The sequence below is a fragment of the Podarcis pityusensis genome (genome assembly GCF_964106645.2).
Source record: "Podarcis pityusensis genome assembly, chromosome: 11".
Lineage (NCBI taxonomy): Eukaryota > Metazoa > Chordata > Lepidosauria > Squamata > Lacertidae > Podarcis > Podarcis pityusensis.
In genome coordinates, this window is record NC_138036.1 from 46,984,477 (window position 1) to 47,000,802 (window position 16,326).

Sequence of the window (16,326 nt, forward strand, 5' to 3'; positions counted from 1 at the left end):
GGTGGCCACTGTCGGCCAGATCTTGAAGCAGAAAATGTCTCTTGGAGGTTGTCCAGTGTTTCCCTATTTCAGCTTTCCCCAACCTGGTGCCCTTGGGATGTAACTCCCATCAGCCCAAGTCAGCTCTGCTGGCGTGAACTTCTGGGATCTGTAGTCTGAAACATCTGGGATGTGCCAAGTTGCTGATGCCTGCTCTTCTTGTTCTTTAAAGGTCGTTGAGAGATGCAACCAGAAATATTTAGCCACAATACGATGAAATATTTTGACTTTTTCAATTCCCAAAGAGTGAGGTGTTAAATCCTGCAAGTTCCTGAGCATCATTAAAAACAAAAATAAAAAAGGAGTTGTAACGATGCAGTCGTCCTCCCTCAGACAGGCAAGCTGAAAAATAACTCCATCCCCACTAATTGCTAACATATAATCAAATACGTGAAGGGTGCTGTTGAGAGCATGGAAGGGAGTAAAGTTAGGCGGCTGCTTCTAATAATCCCTCCTAGCTTTGTCTGTAAGATGTAAATGAACACTCCTAAGGAGCCTTGCTGATTAAGAATGATGAAGGTCCATCTGCTTTAGGGCATAACCAGATAGGAAATATAAGCACAGGAGAACACAGATATGCAAGTGACACATACTCCCATCCACCCCTACACAATATTTGTGCAGATCCTTTCCACGAAAAAGGTCCCCGACCCATTTTCCCTTGAATGTTGGGGTGCATGGTCATTGTCAAACTACTGAATACTACAACACTGAGACTCAGGGGGGAGCTGACAGCCAATGCACTGGGCTGGGTGTAAGTACAGTGGTACCTCAGGCTAAGAACTTAATTCGTTCTTAACCTGAAACCGTTCTTAACCTGAGGTACCACTTTAGCTAATGGGGCCTCCCGCTGCCGCCGTGCGATTTCTGTTCTCATCCTGAAGCAAAGTTCTTAACCTGAGGTACTATTTCTAGGTTAACGGAGTCTGTAACCTGAAGCATCTGTAACCAGAGGTACCACTGTAATTTATACATTTTAGACAGCGGGTTTTTTCCCCTTTTTCTGTAATAACTCTTTTTCAAATTGTGAGCTTTGGTCTGAAAACCCATTTTTCTTAACTAGTTTAAACATATGTAGTTGGTGATACTGTAACCAATCCATAAATTGGCTCCTTAATTCTTCCATTGCTTTCAATCTGGGTTTACTCCCTGAAAAGTTCAACAGATCTCTATAAGTCATTACTGGGAAATGGGGGAGATTTTCAGCTCAGTGCTCATTTATAGGTAAACCTACCAAATCCACATTTTCTAAAACACTGTGCAAAGTGAAACACAGGCATGCTCCAAAATTCATACATGTCTGAATTTTGCAATGCAATTCTTTGGTCAAATAATGTGTATCAAAATTCAAATACCAAGGTAAGATTCATATTCTAGGATAAAGTGTGGAAATGTGTGTGTGTGTGTGTGTGTGTGTGTGTGTGTGTAATTATGTTCATACTAGGCAAAATTATTTCTTTCATAAAATTTATTGCATGGTAGTAAAAAAGAAAAATGTTGCAGATACAAAAATATCCATATTGTGATAAATTTGCACTAAAATGCTGGTGAATTTTCATGATGACTTTAAAAAAAAAACAGTGAACTGATGTGAAAATGTGGTGAAGTGAATTTAAGATTGAAATAATGATGTTATGGGTTTTTTTGTGGGGTTTTTATATTTGAATTTTAAAAGGAGAGTGAAATGGAGGGATATATATTCTACACAGAGAATGTGCTACCATGTCTACTGAGTGACATCCATAATTATGAGTTCGCCGTAAGAGCACTCTTACACATATGGTCCATTCCCCTAGGCTGTGTACACATTTTTTATGCTATAATCAATGAAGACTGAATATTTGCTTTTCCCTATGTAGTCTACACACAATCTAAATCAGGGGTCTGCAAGCTTTTTCAGCAGGGAAAAATGTCCACTGTCCCTCAGACCTTGTGGGGGGGCAGACTATATGTTTTTTGGGGGGGAGAACGAATTCCTATGCCCCACAAATAACCCAAAGATGCATTTTAAACAAAAGCACACATTCTACTCATGTAAAAACACCAGGCAGGCCCCACTAATAACCCAGAGATGCATTTTAAATTAAAGGGCACATACTACTCATCTAAAAACACGCTGATTCCTGGACCGTCCGTGGGCCGGATTTAGAAGGCGATTGGGCCAGATCCGGCCCCTGGGCCTTAGCTTGCCTACCCATCATCCAGATCTACCACATTTTTTTGGCCCTGAAAAGTGCTTCTTGAAAAACTGGTTTCCTTCCAAAAAAAGAAAAGCTCATTACAAACTGATTACATTTGAAAGCAGATTAAAACAGAATGCAGGAAGTCCTGGTAAAGAGGGTGTGTATGCTAATGGCATTGTGGGTGTGCATTTACCAAGATCGCAATTACCACTTCCTTCTTCATTCATGTGTGCAGGGATATGTGTGCAGGGAGGAAAATGGGTAGATAATTTAATCACAGGGAGGGGTTTTCAAATATTATCAAGTAGCCACACCCATCTTTTTAGGTGGCAGGATCTAGAATAAATCTAATTTGAAAGCAGCATGTTGTGGGTGAACATGAATGATTCCAGGTTGAGAAAAACTACATTTTTTTGCTCCATTGGGTTAGTGTGTACGCAACCCTAGACAGAGCTCAGAGGAAAACCTGCTCTGTTTTTAGCAGAAAATATATTTAATTGGCTACTGCTACTGGAAACTGGCCTGTGTACTGATTGAAAGACACTTGAGTGGAAACTACACACAAATTTTAAAAATGTGCTGAACGTGCTTTTTTTTAAGCATTTGAAAAAATGCCTTGAATTTTCCATAAGGCTCACCATTGCCATCCAGTGTCACATTGTATAGAGTGGTACCTCGGGTTAAGTACTTAATTCGTTCCAGAGGTCCGTACTTAACCTGAAACTGTTCTTAACCTGAAGCACCACTTTAGCTAATGGGGCCTCCTGCTGCTGCCGCACCGCTGGAGCACGATTTCTGTTCTCATCCTGAAGCAAAGTTCTTAACCTGAAGCAATATTTCTGGGTTAGCAGAGTCTGTAACCTGAAGCGTATGTAACCTGAAGCGTATGTAACCCGAGGTACCACTGTATTGCACTTAAAAAGGTAAAGGTCCAGTCACTGATGACTCTGGGGTTGCACGCTCATCTCGCTTTATTGGCCGAGGGAGCTGGCGTACAGCTTCCAGGTCATGTGGCCAGCATGACTAAGCCGCTTCTGGCGAACCAGAGCAGCACACGGAAACGCCGTTTATCTTCCCACTGGAGTGGTACCTATTTATCTACTTGCACTTTGACATGCTTTCGAACTGCTAGGTTGGCAGGAGCTGGGACCGAACAACGGGAGTTCACCCCGTCGCGGGCATTCGAACCACCAACCTTCTGATCGGCAAGCCCTAGGCTCTGTGGTTTAGACCACAGTGCCACCCATGTCCTTAGCACTTAAAACACACTAAAAATGTTTTATTTGCAGCTGTATAGCTAAGACCATGTATCACTCTAGAAGCCACCTCCCCTCCACACAACCTTTTTGGAAGAAAGTGGCTGTTAAAGTGTGAAACAAGGTGTGCAATTCCTAAAAGCGCAAAGCAGACATTTTAGCAGGGAGGAAACATGTGGGGTTCTTGGGGAAGAAAATACTGAAGAAGGAAGCCTGACTGAATGATGGTATGAGAGGAGTGGAAAGGGAAAGGAGAGTATTGGAATAACAGGCTGGAACAAAGGAAGCAGAGGTGTCTGAAATGGCTCTTTTTGTTTTCATTATCTAAAGTCAAATAAACCTATTACATTCAAAGCATCCGACAGAACAGGGACCAAACTTACAACTACAGGGAGTTTACAAAGTTGAAGCAAATATTTTATTCGCATTAACAAAAGCTGCTGTGAAAGCTTGACATGGATATTATTGCTATTAGAATACAGCAAATGTTGATAAAATTTGGATTTTAGAGCTCTTTTATAGAGTTGATGCCAACAGTCTCAGGTTGCGCAATAAATCTTCTTTCCTGTTTTTCACATTGGTTATTCTGATTCTTTTGTTATGTAAAGAAAAAAATTGGATCAATAAATACCATTTTTTTAAAAAAATAACATTTTTGGCTGCACTTGCTTATTGATATTTTGATGTTATTCCAAGATAGAAATTGATCCTACTAGCAGAAGATTCCTGTAGCTGGAACATCTAGATGAAGTACCAGCCCACAGGGCATTGTGCTACCCAAAACAAAGCACAATTTGTACCTCCTCTCATGCATCCAGGACTTTATGAAAATGTATTTTATTTTTGTTTGGGTTTTTCCCTTGCTTGCTTTAAAGAAGAAGAAGAGGAGTTTGGATTTGATATCCCGCCTTTCACTCCCCTTCAGGAGTCTCAAAGTGGCTCACATTCTCCTTTCCCTTCCTCCCCCACAACAAACACTCTGTGAGGTGAGTGGGGCTGAGAGACTTCAAAGAAGTGTGACTGGCCCAAGGTCACCCAGCAGCTGCATCTGGAGGAGCGGAGACGCGAACCCAGTTCCCCAGATTACGAGACTACCGCTCTTAACCACTACACCACACTGGCTTTTTCCACCATTTGGACATTGATCCATCGCTTCCCCGCCTACGATGATATCTGAAGTGAGCCACTTCACCTGCTTCGTGAAAGGGCTAGCCTTGACTGGGAAGGCACTTGTTTACATTTTTTTAAAAAAATCTAATGTATTGGGTTAGAGCAGCATCCAATTAGTAATGTGGTAACAAATTGTATGGTAATGGAAAGAGAATTCCTCCTGCGTATTTATCTTCTTCAATCCATGAGTGGAACCATATTTTTGTGAAGGGCTAATTCAAAGGAAAACCAAATTGGGGACAACAGAAATTGGTGGGTATTGCTGGAACCAGTGATAGATGGAACCAGTGCTTTTTTTTCTTTAAAAAAATGTTTAGGAATACTCTCATTTTGAGTCAAGAAAAATCACCATTTAATAGTTCAAATCAGGGAAAATAAATACAGTAAATGGACAAAAATACAAAAAACATGCATTACTCATACAGTGGTACCTTGGGCTAAGAACTTAATTCGTTCTGGAGGGCCGTTCTTAATCTGAAACTGTTCTTAACCTGAGGTACCACTTTAGCTAATGGGGCATCCCGCTGCCGCTGTGCAACCGCACAATTTCTGTTCTCATCCTGAAGCAAAGTTCTTAACCCGAGGTACTATTTCTGGGTTAGCGGAGTCTGTAACCTGAAGCGCCTGTAACCCGAGGTACCACTGTATTGAAATACTGCCCCTCAATGAGGCCAAACTTTCATCAGTAAAACACCACACATCCACATTCCACACTGCTTCACACATTAAACGCTCGCTTCCATCTGAGACTCAGGAAACACCGGGGAAAGGAAATGAGGCCATCATCGGTGGTAGCAACTGAATTGACGATTCACCATGCTATTCAATGGAACTGATTATTCACTGTGCTAGAGAAGAAATTAAAATTGTTCGTTTCTTCTCCTGTTAGATTCACAAAATGTTTAGGGGTATGTGTACCCCTGGGTACCCCCAGAAAAAACACTGGATGGAACCACCTCTTTTCTCACTCATCTACCTGTGCAACCCCTTCTTTTCCCACCTGCTTTCCTCCCTCCTCCCCTCACCTCTCAAAGCTGGTGCCTGGGTGGCATGGAAACATTTGCTCTTAGCCAAGTTTTTTAAGATGGGAGGATTATCTCCAATCGTTACCACTCTTTCCTCTTCAGGCACGAAGTCCTAATTCTGGTTGGGTCACTTCTTGCAAATAAACCTTCCCTGATGGGGCAGTGGAACGAAGATGCTGCCATCTTCTCCCCCTGAAACTTCCAAAACCGCCACACAGCCCCCTTTTTGTGAGCAAGTCCAGATTTCCTTTCATTGCATCACAATGCAGCAAAAAGCTTGGCTGTTTGATTTCCGGCTGATACACAGTTGTTAAAGGAGCAGATCCTGTTCCATTAAAAAACAGTCAAGGACACACACATATTCCAGTTTTGAGGCAGTTTCAGCCTGAGCCAAGCTGCAGTGGTTTCAAGATATAAAAAAGACATAGCAATACTATGAGATACACTATCCCTCACTTTCTGAGGTTTTACCCCCTAAACATTTCCCACGAAAAGCATTGGCCTTAGTGGCTAATAAATGACATTTTTATTAATTGGACTGAAGCACACATGGTGCTAGTGAAAAACCCTGCCTTCTGCCAATCAGTGGAGGCCAGTGTTTCCTAAACTTGGGTCTCCAGCTGTTTTTGAACTACAGTATCCATCATCATCATTATTTATTGAATTAGTAGTACAGTTATCCCAAGTATTACTATTACTATTATTGTTATTGTTATTGTTGTTGTTATGGTTGTTTATATACAGTGGTACCCCGCAAGACGAACGCCTCGCAAGACGGAAAACCCGCTAGACGAAAGGGTTTTCCGTTTTGGAGGCGCTTCGCAAAACGAATTTCCCTATGGGCTTGCTTCGCAAGACGACAGCCCATAGGGAAATCTCCGGGACAGCGGGGAAGCGCAGCGCGTCTTCCCCACTGTCCTCAGACCTCCTCCCGCCGCCTGGCTTCGGAACGAATCTCCGATGCCGGGCGGGGGGGGAACGCCTCCTCCCGCCGCCCGGCATCGGAACGAATCTCCGATGCCGGGCGGGGGGGGACGCCTCCTCCCGCCGCCCGGCATCGGAACGAATCTCCGATGCCGGGCGGGGGGGGACGCCTCCTCCCGCCGCCCAGCATCGGAACGAAGCTCCGATGCCGGGCGGGGGGGCGGGGACACCTTCTCCCGCCACCCAGCTTCGGATGGCTTTCCTGAAGACTTGGGGTGGGAGGAGGGTTTTCCTTCCCACCGCCAACATTCAGAATGCTGTTCTGAATGTTGGCGGTGGGGAGGAAAAACCCTCCTCCCACGCAAGCCCCGGGAACAGAGGGAAAGCGCTGCGTGCCTTCCCCTCTGTTCCCGTACCTGTCCTGAAGGCTTGCGGTGGGGAGAAAAGCCCTTCTCCGCACCGCCAGCCTGGCAAGCGGTTTCCCTAGGAACGCATTAATTGATTTTCAATGCATTCCTATGGGAAACCGTGCTTCGCAAGACGAAAAACTCGCAAGAAAAAAAAACTTGCGGAACGAATTAATTTCGTCTTGCGAGGCACCACTGTACTACCTTATAACTGCAGGTCTCAGGGTGGTTCACAGAATAAAATCAGAATATAAAACCATAAAATACGTAATCAAAATAAAAACAACAACCCAATAACCCCCCTCCCACCAAAAAGAAATCCATCACAGTTTAAAAGGGCATAGGATGTCAATCAAATGAACCAAAGGCCTGGATAAAAAGGAACGTTTTTGCCTGGTGCCTAAAAGTGTATAATGAAGGCGCCAGGCAAACTTTCCTGGGGAGAGCATTCCACAGATGAGGAGCCACTGCAGAGAAGGCCCCGTTCTCATGTTGCCACATTCAGACCTATTGAGGAGGAGGCACACGAAGGAGGGTCTCAGAAGATGATCTAAGGGTCCGGGTAGGTTCATATAACAAAAGGGGGGACGGACGCTATGTAAAAATCGCTTAGAACATTTATTTGCTCTCTCGCGCCATCTGGTGCTGCATGTTTATAACAAATTCAAAACGTTGTTTTTTGACTAACGTAGCTGAGCCCAGAGTCTTATCTGCCTTCGCATCCTAGCAGGAAGCATAACCTCAGAATTGGTTTCCTTTCTGGTCCTGCCACACTGCTCCCAATTTTTCCTGGACTTCTAATCACAGTCAAGGGAAGAGGTCATGGCTCAGGGTTTTGTGGGCAATGGTCTGAATACTGCAGACAGGAGAGTGGTGCCCTTGAATTAGAAGCCGATCAAATTGCAGATAAACGGGTCCAGGGATGTTTGTGCTGGGCACCTTTAAAGCTGCTTTGAGGGTGGGAAGAACTAAAAGGGGTTTGGGTTTTTTACTGTCTGGATTACCAACTGGACTGCCCTTCCTGTCTTCACAGTAAATGGCTTTGCCATCCCTTCAGTTGAAAGAAATGAGCTATATAGAATCTGATGTGAAATGTTAAAATGCAAGAAACTGTGACGGCACAAATTTTGAGACCACCGCAGAACCTGTAAATCTTTACCTAGACAGACCATTTTTACGATCTGCAGTAATTTAATTCAGCATTTTAACAAGCAAGAAAGTAGCGAAAACAAATGTGTGATTCATTGACGTACTGTCAAAAAAAAAAATCTTCTAACAACTCACCCCTCTCTCATAAAGCATGTGCTATAATTGATTAAGAAATTACTATAGCCCTTCGCACTTCCACTGGGACCAGCCTGAGGCCTGGTATACTTCCCAGAAATGAGCAAGATCGGAAAGATGAGATTTTAGAAAGAAAAGAAACACTTCGCCAGACCTGAAAGTGTCACACGTGTCCTGCACTAAAGTTTGTTAATTAGCACCCTGCTGTCTATCAGAATCCTGTGCATTGTTTAGCCTTGGCCCTCAATAGCAGTTTCTGAAAATATATAACTCTCCTGTTTTGTCAGAATGGTGTTGCAGGAAGCATGGGTGAAATCTTTGGTTCTTTCTTGTGGGAGATTTTGGGGAGACCTGGGAGTTTGCTTGGGTTCTGTTCGAAAGCCAGGGTGAACTCCTCGCAAGAGCTAGGAAGCTGAGAAACATGGTCTGGGGTAGTGTATTGGAACGAGAAGTACAATATCATTAGCGCTGTATTGATGATTTTATTGTATCTTTGTGTTTTTAGTTTGCTGTACACTGCTTGGGTTGGGACACGGGTGGCGCTGTGGGTAGAACCTCAGCGCCTAGGACTTGCCGATCGTCAGGTCGGCGGTTCGAATCCCCGCGGCGGGGTGTGCTCCCGTCGTTCGGTCCCAGCGCCTGCCAACCTAGCAGTTCGAAAGCACTCTTAAGTGCAAGTAGATAAATAGGGACCGCTTTATAGCGGGAAGGTAAACAGTGTTTCCGTGTGCTGCGCTGGCTCACCAGATGCAGCTTGTCACGCTGGCCACGTGACCCGGAAGTGTCTTCAGACAGCACTGGCCCCCGGCCTCTAGAGTGAGATGAGCGCACAACCCCAGAGTCGGACACGACTGGCCCATACAGGCAGGGGTACCTTTACCTTTACCTTTACCTTTACCTTTACACTGCTTGGAGATATTTTATATACAAAGCAGTACAGTGGTACCTCGGATTAAGTACTTAATTCGTTCCGGAGGTCCGTACTTAACCTGAAACTGTTCTTAACCTGAAGCACCACTTTAGCTAATGGTGCCTCCTGCTGCCGCTGCGCAGCTGGAGCACGATTTCTGTTCTCATCCTGAAGCAAAGTTCTTAACCTGAAGCACTATTTCTGGGTTAGCGGAGTGTGTAACCTGAAGCGTATGTAACCTGAAGCGTATGTAACCTGAGGTACCACTGTATGGGTATGGTCATAAATAAATAAAAAATATGCACTTAACCTCATTAGATGGCCATGGTTTTCCTGTATATATATATATATATATATACATATATATATATATATATATATATATATATATATACAAAAGTCTCTCCACAGCTTCCTGCTGGCAACACTTCCCAGTGAATAATGACGATTACCTCCTGAAATTTTCAGAGAAGTTCATCTCCCTCTATCCATAAAGCAGCAGAAAATCACACACAGCCTTTTTTTTTCTTCTTTTTTTTTTGCAAAGGAAAAATATTTCAGGGAAATGGAGTATTTGTCACAGAACCTCCCAACTCCTGTTATAACAGTTCACAATGGGTCTCATTGCCTTTCAGAGAGAAGTTGGAGGGAGGGAGTGACAACACATAACTATGTGTAAGACTTATCACATTGCCATCCTAAACAGACTTATCCCCACTCCTATTATTTATTATTTCATAATAAGCATACACCATTGTAATTTTAAAAAGAAATTAAGAACCTCAACGCGGTTTACAAAGAGATTGAAGCAATACCAAACAGTACAAATTGAGAGCATTTGCAGATGACTTAGTATTGATGTTACAGGAGCCAGAATCTAGTACCAAAAGGGTTTTAGAACTGATTCAAGAATTTGGTCAGGTTGCAGGATTTAAATTGAATAAGTTAAAAACTAAGGTTTTAGAGAAAAACTTAACACCGATTGAGAGAGAGAGGTTTCAGAATGAGACAGGCTTAACAGTGGTTAAGAAAGTGAAATACCTGGGGATTAACATGACAGCAAAAAATGGGAATTTATTTAAAGACAACTATGAAAAATGCTGGGCTGAAGTGAAAAAAGATTTAGAAATTTGGTCAAATTTGAAGCTTTCACTGCTGGGCTGTATTGCTGCGATAAAAATGAATGTATTGCCTAGAATGTTGTTTTTGTTTCAAACATTGCAAATTGTGGACAAAATGGACTGTTTCAAGAAGTGGCAGAGAGATATTTCTAGATTTGTCTGGCAGGGCAAGAAGCCTAGAATAAAATTTAAAATACTAACAGATGCAAAGGAAAGAGGGGGATTTGCCCTGCCAGACTTTAAACTTTACTATGAATCAGCAGCTTTTTGCTGGTTGAAAGAATGGCTGCTTCTTGAAAACACAGACATTTTGGATTTAGAAGGTTTTAACAATGTATTTGGATGGCATGCATATCTGTGGTATGATAAGGTCAAAGCACATAAAGCATTTAAAAAACCATATTGTTAGGAAAGCATTGTTTAATGTTTGGATAAGATATAAGGACTTATTGGAAAACAAAACCCCAAGGTGGCTGTCACCGATGGAAGCGAAAGCTCAGAAAAAGCTCAATATGGAGGTCAAATGGCCGAAATATTGGGAAATTTTGGAACAAGATGGAGATAGACTGAAACTGCAGAGTTTTGAGAAATTAAAAAACAAAGTGTGAGACTGGCTTCATTATTATCAGATAATGGAGGCGTATAATTTGGACAAGAAAATTGGCTTCCAGGTGGAAAAATCAAAATTGGAAACAGAACTGTTAGAACCCAAAACTAAGAATTTGTCAAGAATGTATAACTTGCTGTTGAAATGGAATACTCAGGATGAAACGGTGAAATCTGCTATGATTAAATGGGCACAAGATGTTGGACATAACATAATGATGGCTGACTGGGAACAGTTATGGACCACAGGTATGAAGTTTACGGCATGCAATGCCTTAAGAGAGAATATTATGAAAATGATATACAGGTGGTACATGACCCCAGTCAAGCTTGCAAAAATCTATCATTTGCCCGATAATAAATGTTGGAAATGTAAAGAAACTGAAGGTACATTCTTTCACCTTTGGTGGACATGCCCAAGGATTAAGGCTTTCTGGGAGATGATCTATAACGAAATGAAAAAGGTATTTAATTATACCTTTCTGAAGAAACCAGAGGCCTTTCTCCTGGGCATAGTCGGCCAATTGGTGTTAAAGAAGGATAGAACTTTCTTTATGTATGCCACAACAGCAGCAAGAATACTTATTGCAAAGTATTGGAAGACACAAGACCTACCCACTCTGGAAGAATGGCAGATGAAGGTGATGGACTACATGGAATTGGCGGAAATGACTGGCAGAATCCGAGACCAGGGAGAAGAGTCGGTGGAAGAAGATTGGAAGAAATTTAAAGACTATTTACAGAAATATTGCAAAATTAATGAATGTTAGAATGATGTTAGAATGAAGTTAGGTGGTTTAAGCAGTAATGCTATAAAGGTGTATGAAAAAAATGGATTGATAACAGGTGAAAATTCAAAGCTATAGTATATTAAGTTAAAGGATTAAGAGAAAATAAAGAGGGAAAGAAATTGCTGAATTAACTAACTGAACTGGAACACAAAAAAGGGAGGTATGAGGAGGTCAGGGAAACAAGGATATGAATGTAAGGTATAGAAAGATTGATGAATTTTTTTAAAGTGTTTTTTATTCTTTTATTCTGTATTTTTCCTGTTTTTTTTGTTTTTGTTTTTTTGTTTTTCTTTCTCCTTTTCTTTATGTAATTCTTCTTTCTGAAATTTTAATAAATATCATTTTTTTAAAAAAGAGATTGAAGCAATAAAAATAACAATAACAGCAACTATTTGAAACATTAAAAAAAACCAGCAATAAAGTAAAAACAGATCAACACGTACATCAACGTTTTACTTATCTGGAAAGACTTGACAAAACAAAAATGTTTTTAGAAGGCATTAAAGAAAGGCGACTGCCTGATGTCAATAGGAAGGAAGCTCCGATGTGTAGGTGCTGCCACTCTGATTTCTTACAAATGGAAAGCAGGCATGATGTGGACCCTGTAATAGTGCCGGTTCTGCAGATCGAAGTGGTTGAGTGGGCACATACGGGATGAAGCAATTTCTCAGGCAAACTGGTCCCAACTTGTCAAGGGCTTTATATTACCATGGGTTGAACTAAATGACCCTTTGGGACCCTTTACAAGGTAAAAGTAAAGGACCCCTGGTTGGTTAAGTCCAGTCAAAGGTGACTATGGGGTTGTGGCGCTCATCTCGCTTTCAGGCCGAGGGAACCGGCATTTGTCCACAGACAGCTTTCCAGGTCATGTGGCCAGCATGACTAAACTGCTTCTGGCACACAATGTGACGCAAGCAGGAGCATGGAAATGCCATTTACCTTCCCGCTGCAGAAGTACCTATTTATCTACTTGCACTGGTGTGCTTTCAAACTGCTATGTTGACAGGAGCTGGGACAGAGCAACGGGAGCTCACCTGTAGTCTATATACTACTGGTAACAGCTTCAATACGGCCCAGTAGCAAATTGAAAACCAGTGCATCTCCACGCACAGGGGTTACGTGCTGACAAGTCTCGTCCCTGCACTAAATACAGCTTCCCAATTGAGTGAAAGGGAAGCCCCCATAGAGTGTGTGGCAATAATCTTTAAGCAATTCTAGGGGTTTACACTGTTCTGAAATAAGAGCGGCCAGGTGGAACAGAGGCAGGCTTCCTCAAACTTGTTTTAACCTACAACTCCCATGATCCCTAACTAGCAGGACCAGTGGTCAGGGATGATGGGAATTGTAGTCTCAAAACATCTGGAGGGCCAAGGTTGAGGAAGCCTGGAATAAGGTCCCTGCACAAGTGTTAAGATACACTTAATTGATTAGAATTTCAGCAGCTTCTACACAGCAGAAAGCAAAGGAAGGGGGCTTCCTCCCTGGGATGAGTAATCAACAGGATGCCATCGAGCCCCGGTCTCTTCTTCCCTTTCCTCATTGCTTGCAAAAAGGTGGGGGGAGCAGGAGAAAGGGATGCTTCCATCAGCTCCCCCTCTCCTCTCCCTTCCCCTCCCCCCTCTCCTTTCCCTTCTCCTCTCCCTCCTCTCTTCCCCTCCCTCCCCCCTCTCCTCTCCCTCCCTCCCCCTTCCCTTCCCCTCCCCCCTCTCCTTTCCCTTCTCCTCACCCTCCTCTCTTCCCCTCCCTCCCGTCCCTCCCTTCTCCTCTCCCTCCCTCCCCCTCTCCCTCCCCGCCCACCACCCCCTGACTCCGCCCACGGGGGAGGGGAGACGGACGGAAGGACCGCCTGGTTTCTTTGCCGTCACGTGACGCCGGGCGGGGTGACTGAGGGAAGGGAGGCCAGAATAAAGGGGCGGGGAAGGCAGGCAGGCAGGCAGGCCGTCACGTGACCGTCGGCAGCTGCCGGAAATCTCGCGCCTCTGCTCGCACGGGGCGGCGGGGACAGGGGGGTGGGCAAAGATGGCGGCGGAAAGGGAGCCCCCTCCTCTCGGGGACGGCCGGCAGACGGAGTTCGAGGAGCTGGAGGACGGCGAGGACCTCTTCACCAGCACCGTCTCCACCCTGGAGGTAAGGCGCGCCCTTCGGAGGGAGCTGGCGGCCGGGGAGGCATTGCCGTTGCTGCCCAGCCCCTCTGCGCCTTCCTCGCCCTCCCGCTCCGTCCCCTCAGCAGAGGGGCAGCGGCCCCAAAGGCCACCTTGACCCGGGTCCCTGGCCGGCGAGGCGCTTCCGCCCACCTGCCTCCCCGGCGCCAGGATGCTTCCTTCCACCTGCGCTTGACGCTGCGCGGGCCGCTTCCCTTCCCCATCTGGCCCTGCGTTTCTGCCCCTCCAGAGTCACCCGCGCCTTCCTCTTTCCCTGCCCAGTGAAGTCTTGTCACGTCAGCTCTGAAGGCTGCGTTCCCACCCCTGCATTTTCTGCTCTACAAGGCAAGCTTCTGGACCGGGTTTTCCCCAAAACTTGGGTTTCCAGCTGCTTTTTGGGCTGCGACTCCCATCATTCCTCAGCTTTGCAAGACCCCCAGGGGTCAGGGATGATGGGAATAGTAGTCCCCCAAACAAACCCAAGTTTTGGAAACCCTTCTAGACTGAAACCACTCTTCCCCCCAAGACTTTAAATATGGCCGTAACTCTTCCTCCCAGAAGCTTTCGTTTCACTGGTTTCAGTAGTGGTGTTGGGTGGTATATATGGGCAGGGCTTTTTTCCACCAGCCAGAACTCCAACTTCTGGCACCTCTCAGGTGGGCACCATTGCCATTCTAAGAGAATGAGGGAGGTGTTCGAGGTGAGTTCTAGCACCTCTTTTTCTAGAAAAAATAACACTGTGAATGGACCTTGCCTGAGGCTGCAATCCTGCCCACACTTAACTGGGGTCCCACTGACTTCAATGGCGCTTACCTCTGAGTAGACATAAGACTATACTGAAAGACCATGTTGGTACACAATAGCTAGTAGATGCTGAGTACCATATATGCTTATAAGCATGTAGCCTTATTTTATTTAACTTGCATCCTGCCTCTTTTACTCTTGTCTCTTGTATAAATATGTGTAGCACACGACTTCTGTCTTCAAAGCACCTTTATTTTGATAACTAGCCTATGAAGTCTGTAGCTAATATTCCTCAGGAGTTGAAACCTCTGAATAGGTACAGTTTAGCTTTTTAATGTTTGTAAAGCAACGTGCTTCCTTTGATTTGTCAGCAGTAAGGGATTTCTCTTTCCAGTCCTGGCCTTGTTTCCACTGTGCACTTGGTGAAAAACATACAGGGAACAATCTGTCACAAAATGAAGCGTTGCTGTTTTGTTGGACAATGCTTCCTGTCCCTGAACTTTAAACTAAGAAGGCCAGGGAAAGTAAGTTTGTTTCCAGCTTATTGCGCTGTGTCAGTGATATACAGTACCGTGAGTTTTTTTTTAAAATAGAGAGGCTGCTTTTGGAGAGCGGCCATATGCTTTTAAGTGTAGTATGAAAGAAATAGTTTTCAAAACGAATTTATTATTTGTGAACCGTTTTCACCTGTGCCTCAGTTAGCGCTTCTCACAGCAGTTAAAAAGAGTACTCTGTAGTATAAAACCCAAGCATAAACTACAGCAGTTCAGGCACTGGTAACTTCAATATTGGATTACTCTGGTGAACTCTCAGTGGGACTTCTCTTGCTCTTGACCTGGAAATGGCAGATAGAGTTGCTGCAGCATGGCTGCTGACATGAGTAAGTCCCTTTCAACATATAACACCTTCAGAGATCTGCACCGGTTTCCAATTTGTTACCAGGCCAAGTTTCATTAGTATGGGTATACAAAGCCCTTATGGATATACAAAGCTTGGGACTAGTTTACTTGCTGGATCACTTTACCCCACATGTGCCCACTTGACCACTTTTATCTGCAGAACTGGCACTGTTACAGGTGTCACATAATACTCATTCTGCAGTTGTAAAAAATTGATATTTTAGTATGGCGGCACCTTGCCTGTACTGTTTTGCTTAAAACATTTTTCTTTAGGCAAGCCTATCCAGACATGCGGAACGCGGGTGGCGCTGTGGGTTAAACCACAGAGCCTAGGGCTTGCCGATCAGAAGGTTGGCGGTTCGAATCCCCGTGACGGGGTGAGCTCCTGTTGCTCGGTCCCTGCTCCTGCCAACCTAGCAGTTCGAAAGCACGTCAAAGTGCAAGTAGATAAATAGGTACTGCTCCAGTGGGAAGGTAAACGGTGTTTCCGTGCGCTGCTCTGGTTCGCCAGAAGCAGCTTAGTCATGCTGGCCACATGACCCGTAGCTGTACACCGGCTCCCTCGGCCAGTAAAGCGAGATGAGCGCCACAACCCCAGAGTCAGCCACGACTGGACCTAACGGTCAGGGGTCCCTTTACCTTTACGTATCCAGACATGCAGTTGTGTTTTAATCTTTTTCTGTTGATTTGAATGATTTTTTAAAAAGGTTTTGAATTGTTCTTATTGCTAATTTTAATATTTCTTGTAAACCGCTTAGAAATTTTACTAAAACTAAGTGTCATATAAATTTTGTGAAATAAACACTGAAATATGAAAGGCAGCAAA

The 16,326-nt window shown here is 44.2% G+C and overlaps 1 protein-coding gene across 2 annotated transcripts in view; it reads left to right on the forward strand.

The window, feature by feature from the left end:
* Positions 1 to 13,671: 13,671 nt before the first annotated feature.
* Positions 13,672 to 16,326, forward strand: part of SNX2 (sorting nexin 2) — a 28,941-nt gene continuing 26,286 nt past the window's right edge. The window contains exon 1 of one of the 2 annotated variants that reach the window (XM_080972822.1): positions 13,672 to 13,843. In XM_080972822.1, coding sequence (XP_080828948.1) covers positions 13,736 to 13,843 — 108 coding nt within the window. In that variant the 5' untranslated portion in view covers positions 13,672 to 13,735. The remainder of the gene's footprint in view (positions 13,844 to 16,326) is intronic. The other variant, XM_080972823.1, reaches the window with a different exon arrangement.